General features: G+C 70.8%; 2 protein-coding genes across 3 annotated transcripts; both read right to left on the bottom strand.

The window, feature by feature from the left end:
- Positions 1-180: 180 nt before the first annotated feature.
- C1QTNF5 (C1q and TNF related 5) lies at positions 181-2,461 on the bottom strand. The gene is made up of 3 exons (XM_035345987.1): positions 2,224-2,461; positions 1,201-1,427; positions 181-773 (listed from the first exon to the last, which is right to left on the bottom strand). Exons 2-3 carry the CDS (start codon positions 1,406-1,408, stop codon positions 256-258), a joined length of 726 nt encoding a protein of 241 aa, XP_035201878.1. The 5' UTR covers positions 1,409-1,427; positions 2,224-2,461; the 3' UTR covers positions 181-255.
- A 1,351-nt stretch (positions 2,462-3,812) lies between these two features.
- Positions 3,813-7,589, bottom strand: MFRP (membrane frizzled-related protein). 2 transcript variants are annotated; one of them, XM_035345965.1, is made up of 13 exons: positions 7,456-7,589; positions 7,261-7,357; positions 6,911-7,039; positions 6,494-6,655; positions 6,176-6,419; positions 5,972-6,102; positions 5,725-5,850; positions 5,529-5,605; positions 5,250-5,398; positions 4,966-5,096; positions 4,392-4,526; positions 4,122-4,249; positions 3,813-4,056 (listed from the first exon to the last, which is right to left on the bottom strand). In XM_035345965.1, exons 1-13 carry the CDS (start codon positions 7,507-7,509, stop codon positions 3,832-3,834), a joined length of 1,788 nt encoding a protein of 595 aa, XP_035201856.1. In that variant the 5' UTR covers positions 7,510-7,589; the 3' UTR covers positions 3,813-3,831. The 2 variants fall into 2 exon arrangements, with proteins under 2 accessions (XP_035201856.1, XP_035201857.1); XM_035345966.1 differs by lacking the exons at positions 6,911-7,039; positions 7,261-7,357; positions 7,456-7,589 and adding an exon at positions 6,779-6,893 and having other exon boundaries at positions 6,494-6,731.
- Between the last annotated feature and the right edge of the window lie 1,625 nt (positions 7,590-9,214).

The raw sequence follows: 9,214 nt of genomic DNA, 5'->3' as shown, positions 1-9,214 counted from the left end.
GTTTTTTTTTTTTTTTTTTTGCAGCTCGTGCATCGTGCCCCGGAGCTGGGTGCCCAGGAAAATGCTTAAACCCCGCACGGCGCTACCAGGGGCCGCATCCTGCCCACCGCAGGGCGATGCAGCAGCAGAGCAGGGGGGAGGATGCTGAGCCTCCCAGCTCCCGCTTGGCCGGATCCTGCCACCTCCCCCCCGGGCTGCCCACGGCAGGGGAAGGGGCCACGCCCCCCCCCCCCCCCCCCGTCCCCGTCCCCCAGCTCAGGCGAAGACGGCGGAGTTGTGCCAGTAGGAGTAGACGAGGAAGCCGGTGAAGGTGCTGTCCGTCTTGACGCTGGCGTAGAAGCCGATGTAGTCCCCGACGCCCACCTGCACCCACACCTCGTCCTCGGGCTCCAGGCGGACCAGGGCGCCCCCGGAGAGCGAGGTGGGCTTGGGCCAGTTCCCGTAGTACTGGAAGAAGGAGGCGACGGACTGCCCGTTCTTCATGAGGTCGAACTGCAGGCTGGCGCGGTACACGGTGGCGTGGACGGCGAAGTAGTAGAGGCCGGGCACCTCGCAGGTGAACTTGCCCGTGGCCGGGTCGTAGTGGCCCTGCTCGTTGACCAGCACCACGTCGAAGCGGATGGGCTGGTCGGCCAGCGGCGGGCTGCGCGCCTCCGAGCGCTTGGCGCTGAACGCCGAGCGGGGGGCCACGGCGCACTCGCCCTGCGCCCCCTTCTCGCCGTGCACGCCGTCCACGCCGGGGCTGCCCTCCTCCCCGCGGGGACCCGGAGGTCCTGGGATAAAGGATGGGGACGGGGTCACCTCCCAGGTGCCGTCCCAGCTCCCCCAGCCCACCGGGGTTCGGCGGCGTCCCATGGGTATGGGGGTGGTGGGTGCGCACCGCGGGCAGGGCTCTGCGTGGGGATATGGGGTGTGGGGTAACTGGGGGGCTGGAGAGACCCCCACGAGGGTGGGAGAACCCCCCCCTCCAGGAGCAAGGGAACAGATGAGGCACCCACATTTGGATTCCTGAAGAGGGAGGTGGAAAGGAGGGATGGGGACGGGGGAAATGAGGCAGTGCCCGCGGTGGGGAGCTGCTGACTCCTGCAGGCAGGACCGGGGAGGGGGGTGGGGGTGGCACAAAAGGGGCTCTTTTGGGGGATTTGCTCCCTGTTTGGCAATGTAGAGCAGGTCCCCTTGGTGGGACGTCTCCTTCCTTACCTGGTGGGCCCATCTCGCCCTTCTCCCCCGGCATCCCCATGGCCCCGTCCCGGCCGTCTCGTCCGTCTCTGCCTGGCAGACCCTGGCCGCCGTGCAAACCCGGGGTCCCCGGGATGCCCGGCTGCCCCGAGCACAGCCCGGGGATTTTGTTGTCTTCGATCTGCACGGAGCTGCCGACGAGCCCGAGGAGGAGGAGGAGCAGCTTCATCTCGTCTGCTGTGCGGGGGCTGGAAGGGGGCAGAGAGGCGTAACGGCTCCGCGGCCCCCGGTGCGCAGGGCTCGAAAGGGGCAGGCAGTGCCCACAGGGGGGGCTGTGGGGGGCAGGCGACCAGCACCCTGAAGCTGCCCCCCCTTTTTTTTTCTCCCTCGCCTTTTCGGCAAGTGCTCGGCGCTGGCTGCACCTGCTGCAGCATCCCCGTTGCCCACCCCAAAGCCAAAACTCCCGGGGGTGCCGTGGCCAGCGAGTGGCACGGGGCGGGGGGGAACCAGGGGGACACCCGCAGGAGGTGCCGGCTCCGTGCACGGGCTCTGAGCGGCCGTGCCAACTTTGTGCCCGGGTGCGGGGTGCCGGCGGGGTGCCGCAGCGGGAGGACCTTGGCTCTGGCCGTGCGTGGTGAGGGCGGCAGCTCGGGGAGCTCGGGGCTGCGTCGCGGCCCTGCCCTTGGCAGCATCCCCGCGGCCGGCGGCTCCGCTCCGCTCCCGGCTGGCTCCCCACGGCACGGCCGGCTGGGGCTGCAGCATCCCCGGCTTTATGGGGCCGTGTCGGGACCACCCCGCGGCCGGGACCACCCCGGGGACCGGGACCACCCCGCTGCCCCCCAGCCCTTTCGGCCACCGGCGCAGCCCCGCAGCCAGCGTTGGCCCTCTCTCCCCGTGGCCTTGCCCTGGCAAAGCCGCTTCTCTTCTCCCCCCCCGTTGAACGCGACGGCTGCAACGAGGAGGAAGAGGGGGAGGAAAGTGGCTCTCCTCCGTCCCGGTGCCCGAGCTGGGACCCCCGAGGGTCCCCACTCACCGCGGTGCCGCGGCTCCTGCGCTGCGGCTCGGACGGGCTGCGGCTCTTCCTGAGCTCTTCGCTCTGACGAAGGCCCTCGGAGAGGCAGCCTCTCCCCCCCCCCCCCCACTCCTCCCCACGTCTCTCCTCCCAAACTCCAAAGGAAATCACGGGCCCTGGGAGCCAAAAACTACAAGACAAGGGGAAAAAAAAAGAAAAAGGCAAAATAATGAAAATAATCCCCACGGTGTGGGAAGCGCGGTGAGCAGGGGGAAGGGAGAGGCGAGGCAAACGGCCGGGCAGGGGGAGGAGAGGCGAGGGGCGAAAACCACCTCTGCTGGAGGCACAGCGGGATGGAGGGAGGGGGACGGGAGAAAACAGCCGGGGGGAAGCGGAACGGGAGAAAGGGCAGGCTCGGGGAGCCCAGCGAAGGCAGGCGGGCTTGGGAGAGGGAGGTGGAGGCCTCGGTGCCCCGGCTGGCAGCAGGGAGAAGGCGAGGGGGGGGCGCAGGGCGCACAGAAGTTGGCAGTGCCGGCCCGGGAGCACCCATGGGTGCCGTAGGAGCCGTCTTGGGGGGGCGCAGGGCGGCGAGGGGCTGAGCGGGGAGGGAGGCGCCAGGCAGGTGCCAGCAGGCAATAATCCCCAGGGGAGCGCGGGCACGCGGCGGGGCTGGGACCGTGCCAGGCTTTTTGAGGAGCCCCGTCCCCCCCCCCCCCCGCTCCCCGGGTGTCTTTAACCCGCTCCGGCACCGGGAGCACCCAGGGGACACCGCTGGGCGCAGCAGGAGGGGGGTGACGCTCCTGGCACGGGTGTCCCGGGGCTGGGTGCTGGCGGGGGGGGGCTCCTGGCTCCTCGCCCCCCAGCCCTAGGTGTGACGGGGCTGTTGCCTGTGGCTAGCTGGCAGCTGCTTTGTGGCCACGGGACGGTGCCAGGCCTGTGGCCAGCGGGGTGGCCTGGTGCCAGCACGGCCAGCAGGGCCCCAGCCCTGGCTGGAGCAGGAGCTCCCTGCCGCACCGCGGGGCTGCCAGCACGAGACCCCCTCCGAGACCCCTCCGTCCCCTCTCCCCCCATAAACCCCCAGCCCACGGGGGGCACGCCAGCAGCCCCTGTCCCCCCGCGGCAGGGACAGCCTCCCTGCGCCCCGCTATTCCTGCCCGGACCCCCCCCCTCCTGCCCTGGCTGCCCTCCCGTGCCTCAGTTTCCCCAGGAGGATCTGGCAGGACGTCCCCAAACTTCCCCCCCCCCAGCTCCATCGGGTTCCTCAGCAGCTCACGCTGTTTTATTCTGCCGGCTCTGGGGGCTTGGGGACATGGGGACCCCCCGTTTGGGGGGCATTAACCCTTCCACTGCCAGGCCAGCAGCTGCCTGAGAGCTTCAGGAGAGCCTGGAGACGCTGAGACCCCCCTGGGTGCAGCCCCAACCCACGGGCACAGCCCCCCCCCCCCACAAATCTTTCCCCACAGCAAGGCTGGGAAGGGGCAGCCCCTCTCCAGGGACTGAGTCCTGCGGGAAATCCCATGGCATCGGGGGCACGGAGCCCCAAGAGGATGCCCCGGCCCCAGGGCAGGACACGACAGGAGGCTGGCAAGGAGGTCTGGGGCAGGAGGGCGGGTGGGGGGGGCTCTGGGCGTGCTGGGGGCTCAGGGCTGGAAGCACTCCACGGGGTCGCTGGAGTCGGGCAGGATGTTGCAGTTGATGGGCCAGAGGATGCCGAGGAGCCCGAGGGACTGCTGGCAGCGCAGCTCGGCGGCCAGGCAGACGGCACGGCAGGGCTGCAGGACCCCCCCGTCCGGGGTGCATTTGGGCACGAAGAGGCTGCAGATGAGGAGCCGGAGGTGCTGGTAGCAGGCCAGCTCCATCAGCGTCTGCGGGACGGCGGCGGTGAGCGGGGCACGGGGCACGGCACCCGGCCCCGGCCCCTTCAGCTCACCTGGTAGTCCTGCAGCACCTCGGCGGCTCCCTCCTGGTCCGGGATGGCCAGCCAGATGTTGGGGAAGGAGGTGGCGTTGTAGCCCAGCCCCAGGCACATCTCCACCTCCACGGGCTCGCAGACAGAGCCTGCCACGGGGGGAGGGAGGGGGGGAGAGAGGTGCTTGCGGCGCTGCTCGCGGCGGCACCGGCGGGGGGACCGCTTTCGGGGGGGGTTCCCTGGCTGTGGGTTTAGGGTGAGGGGGGTGAAATCCCCACGGGTGGCACTCACCGAAGGCCGGGTAGGACACCCCGGTGCAGTTGAGCTCGTCGGTGCCGTCGGGGCAGTCGTGCCAGCCGTCACACACCGACTCCAGCGCCCGGCACTCGCCGTTGCCGCAGGAGAACTCGGCGGGGCTGCAGGTCTCTGCGGGGCAGGGGGACAGGGGGACAGGGGCACGGCGCTGGCTGCCACCCTGCTGGGAGGTGCCATCAGCCAGGTCCCTGCTGCTGGCTCTGCCCTCGGTCACTGGCAGGTCACCGCTAGCCGTGGGCTGAGGGTGGCCGCCTCTGGGCCAGTTTAGGGGGCTCCCAAATTCCCCGCGTTATTATTAAATTCTGGGGGGCAGCCCGTGGGTGATGGGTCCTGCCTGCCTGCAGCCCCTCCAGGCCCCATCCCTGTGGTCAGGATCAATATTTTTTGGGGGGTAATTCAGGTGGGAAAGGGCCCCAGGGGACCTCCAGCCCAAGCTCCTGCCCCAGGCAGGACCATCTGTGGGAGGGGAAAGCCCCGGCTTTGTTCAGCCTTGGCCTCAAAACCCTGCCGAGGACCGAGCACGGGGCTTGTCCCCTGCCGTGCCACCTACTCTCCGTGGCGTTGCGGGCTTGGTAGGTGGCGAAGAAGCCGTCGTCTGCTACTCCCTCGTCCGCCACGAAGAGCACGGTCATGACGTGGCGCGAGGAGGTCAGGGCGGGTGGCAGCTGGTGGCCGCAGAACCTGCAGGGCCACGGGGGGAAGGAAGGGGTCAGACGGGCAGCGGGGGCGACGAGGACCTCCCCGGAGCCCGTCCTTTATCAGCCCGTCTTGGCCAGCCCTCCCCGTGCCTCAGTTTCCCCGGCTGAGCCGTGGGAGGCGGACCCATGGGGGTACCTGCCCATGAGGCTGGCGGCCCCGGTGCCGGCGCTGTCGTGCACCTCCACGAAGTCGAAGCTGCAGTCCTCGTGCGGCTCCAGGCTGAAGTTGTGGAAGCGCAGGTCGACGACGTGGCCCACGGGCACCGAGATCTGCCAGAGGCACAGCTACCGGGGGGGGGGGGGGGGGGGGGGGGGCAGCCGGGGGCACCGTCAAGCCGGGCGGGGGCACCCCCTCTCCCCGACGGGAGGAAGCCTTCCTCCCCGCCTGCCCTCCTCCTCCTCCCCCTCTGCTCACCTGCTGGTGCGGGTAGGGCTGGGGATGGCTCGGGGTGGAGAAATGCCCCTCCAGGGCTGTCAGCGGGCCCCCGCACTCTGGGGACACACACACCATGTGGCTGCGCCCCCGTCTCCTCTCCCTACACCCCCATCTCCCCCCCCCCCTCCCACCGACCCCCCAGGGCTGGGAAGGGGGCTGCTGGCTGCCGGCCCACCTTTGTGCTTCAGGCTGCAGTTGGCCTCGTCGCTGCGGTCCTCGCAGTCGTGGAAGCCGTCGCAGACGAAGCCCAGGCGGATGCAGAGCCCCCGGTCGCACAAGTGCTCGTCCCAGGCGCAGCTCTCTGCGGCACGAGAGGTGGCCGGGCTGGTGGAGGTGCTCTGCGCACCCCCTGCCCCAGCCCCCCGGGTGAGGGGGGGGGGGTGGGGGGGGGGGGGGCCATCCCCCACGGGGGTGGTGCTCACTCTCATCGGGGGCCACGGCACGGTAGCGGGCGCTGAAGCCCGGGGCGCCCACGCTGCCGTCGGAGACGAAGGTGACGCGCAGGAGGTTGGAGTTGGAGTTGAAGGTCGGGGGCACCGCGTTGCCGCAGTACCTGGGGGGGGCAGCAGGCAGCCGTGGCACCGCTCGCCCCCCCGGGGGATGCCGAACCCCTTCCCGGATCCTACCTGGTGGTGCCCCCCCGGGCCGGGGCTGGATCCTTGCCGCCGGGCCCCTGCTCCTCGTAGAGCTCCAGGCGGTCGAAGAGGCAGGACGCGGTGCCCTCCACGCTGAACGCCTCCAGCCGCAGCTGGATGGCGAGGCCGGGGGCCACCTCGATGCGCCAGACGCAGAGCGCGTGGGGCGGGTAGGGGCCGGGGTGGTTGGGGGAGCTGAAGGAGCCCTCGGGGCCCCGCAGGGTCCCGCCGCAGGCTGCACGGGGACAAGTGGCACGGTGGCGAGGCAGCACCGCGGGGCATCGCCGTGCCGGCGTGCACGGGACTTACCCGGTGGCGGCGTGCTGGCTGTGGGAAGCTGGCTCCAGGTCGGGCTGGCGGCCGTCTGGGGGGCCGGGGGGGGTCTTGGGGTGGGTGCTGAGGGGGTGGTGGCGGTGCCACGGGCGGGCAGGGCTGCGGCGGGGGAGCTGGGTGGCCGCGGGGACGTCAGCTCTGTGCACGGGGGAAGAATTAATGCAGTGTGGGGAGGGGGCTCGGGAAGCCCACCCAGCCCCGTGTATCGGGTCCCACCCTGCTTTCACCCTGCCCTGGCGAGACCCTCGCTGGTCCTGCAAGTGGGGACCCCCCTTCCCGGGGAGGTGCGGAGCAGGACGGGTGTCCTCGCTGTGCCCTGAGCCCGCTCGGTGCCATCTCCGTGTCCCCATCCCCACGGACACGTCACGCCCCCCCCCCCAGCCCGGCACTCACGGTGGATGACGATGGCCAGCAGCAGGGCGATGAGGAAGAGGAGGACGGCGCTCATCAGGGCCACGCAGAGCCAGGTGAACCTGCAGTCGGCACGGGACCGCCCGCCCGCCTGGCCCCACAGCTGCCGGCCTGCGGGAGGGCGAGGAGAGCGGGCAGAGCAGGGAGCTGCCGTGCCCCCACCCTGCCACCCCCTGCCCGGCTGGCCGAGCCCGGCCTCTTGTCCCCAATGGGTCCCTCTTGTCCCCCCTGGGTCCCTCCTGTCCCCCCTGGGTCCCCCAGGCAGCCCCACACCCCGGGGGTGAGCTCCCCACGGGTGGACACGGGCGCGCGCACAAACCCCAGGCGGGTACCGAGGACATCCCGGGGCGGCGCGGGGCTGATCCTGTCCTCGTCTGGGGACGTTCCCGGGGGCTCCTTGCCCTCGAAGACGGGGTTGCAGAACTCGGTCTGCACGAAAGACGTGTGGCACCACGGGGACGGCGGTGTGGGGACACGCAGGTGGCCGTGGGGGACCCGTCGGGCGGCCCCCCCCGCCCCGGCCCTACCTTGCTGTGGTCCAGAGCCTCGGGGCAAAGCGTGATTTCGGTGAAGTCCTTCATGGCAGCGGGCGGTTCCCGGGATTAAAATCCCCCCTGGTGTGCCGTGTCCCTGGGCACGGCCACCCGTCGTGCCACCCGCAGCCCCCCCCCGTCCCCATGGCGCACAGCGGGCAGCCTGCGCCGGTTGCGCCCCGTGGAGACCCCAAAACCCTGCGCGGGGAGCCCTGGGGCGGCCCCGGCCCCTCCGGCGGCCCCTTCCCCCTGCCCCGTTAATCCAGCTCAGCTGAGGATGCCGAGGTCAGGCCCTGGCACGGAGATCCCAGCATCTTAAAGGGGAAAGTGTGCTCGCTGCGGAGCTGGGAGCCCGCCCCACAGATTCAGGGAACCCTTTTTTTTGGGGTGCACCGAGGGGCTGCTTGGTTATCCCGGTGCCTCCACGTGTCCCCGAAGGGGCTGTGATGGGGAGCCCGGGCTGAGCACGTCCCTCCTGCCCCCACATCTCCCTGTGCTGGATGTCTGAGCCCTGGTAGCTGCACACCCACTGCCCCTTAATGCCCGGGTGCCGGCCCCGTGCCTGAGCCGGGCAGAAAGGGGCCTTTGTTCGGGGGCTTTGGGGGCAGAGCGCGGGCACCGGAGGACCGGAGGAGAAAGAAAGGCTCCCCCTGCCTCCACTGGATGGAGGAGAGGGCCCTGCCGTGGCCTTTTGTCCCCTTGTGTCCCCACGGGGTTGCTGGCTCATGGTTTCTCCTCGTCCTGCCTCGGTTTCCCTGCTGCCCCCGGAGCCCCCGTCCCTCTCCCGGCGGCGCAGAGCCACGCACACAACGCTCCGTTCCGGCTACGATTTATTCCTGCGCGAGTCTCCCTTGTACGAGACACATCCTGCCCATCTTGCTTACACAGTAAACGAGCCACCTGCCCAGCAGCAGCGCTGCCCCAGCACGGGACCCTCCGTGGGACCCCTCCCCACCCGGCCTGTCCCCAGCCCCCGAGCCCCTCCAGGACTCCCCAAGGTCCCAGGGGAGGGCTCGTGGTGGCCGAGGGGGGCTCAGCCCGTGCCCGCGGCGAGGGCGAAGCAGGATGGGGGTCGGGCCGGGGCTGGGGTTGTGCTGGGTCGGGCCCATCTCCCCCCTCCCCGCTGCGCCTCGGGCAGGGCGGGATGGGGAGGAGAATAAATTAGAGAAAAAGGCTAAAAAAGGCCACTGGCGTTCGCTAGCCGGAGGACGGAGCAGCGGGGCCGGGGGGGGGGGGCCCCCCCCCCCCCCCGGGGGGGGGGGGGCTCCTGGTTTCGGGGGGAGGAGAGCCCCGGTTGCAGACGGTCCTGGGGAGCCGCTGTCCCCCCTAAGCAGGACGGCCACCCCCGTGCCACCCCCGTGCCACCCCGAATGGTTTAAGGCACCGTCGTATGAGGAGGCAGGTGAACACCTACCCGCAGCATCCCCGGCTGCACCAAGTCCCGACCAGCCGCGGGCACGTTCCTCCCCCTCGGCTCCAGCGGCCGGGCCCTGAGCTCGGGCTGCTGGTGGAGCACGGCAGGAGGCCCCCGGAGGGTCGGAGGCCTTGGCCGGGAGGTTGGGGGCAGCTCACGAATCCTCCGGGACGGATGAGCGGTGCCAAGAGGGGTGCCGGAGGCACCGCGAGGTCCCCAGCGCCGGGTGCGCAGCTCCTGGCCCCACGCCGGCCGAGTCCCTCGCTCGGTGCTTTTATTACACAGCAAAAAGAACCCCAAAAAAAAGGAAAAAAAAAACCTACCCCAAGGTAAAAAACC

Source organism: Oxyura jamaicensis, chromosome 24 (genome assembly GCF_011077185.1).
Source record: "Oxyura jamaicensis isolate SHBP4307 breed ruddy duck chromosome 24, BPBGC_Ojam_1.0, whole genome shotgun sequence".
Taxonomy (NCBI): Eukaryota; Metazoa; Chordata; class Aves; order Anseriformes; family Anatidae; genus Oxyura; species Oxyura jamaicensis.
Note: the sequence above shows the minus strand (reverse complement) of the source record. Positions and strands in the feature narration are given on the sequence as shown.

Bases quoted from the DNA above. Each gene is read 5' to 3' on its own strand.
- C1QTNF5 (XM_035345987.1), bottom strand. From the start codon at position 1,408: ATGAAGCTGCTCCTCCTCCTCCTCGGGCTCGTCGGCAGCTCCGTGCAG. The intron at 774-1,200 runs GTAAGGAAGGAG...CCTTTATCCCAG, and splicing joins GGGCGAGATGGGCCCACCAG to GACCTCCGGGTCCCCGCGGG.
- MFRP (XM_035345965.1), bottom strand. From the start codon at position 7,509: ATGAAGGACTTCACCGAAATCACGCTTTGCCCCGAGGCTCTGGACCAC. The intron at 7,358-7,455 runs GTAGGGCCGGGG...TCTTTCGTGCAG, and splicing joins AGGCTCTGGACCACAGCAAG to ACCGAGTTCTGCAACCCCGT. The intron at 4,250-4,391 runs GTGAGTGCCACC...CCCCCGTGGCAG, and splicing joins GGTGTCCTACCCGGCCTTCG to GCTCTGTCTGCGAGCCCGTG.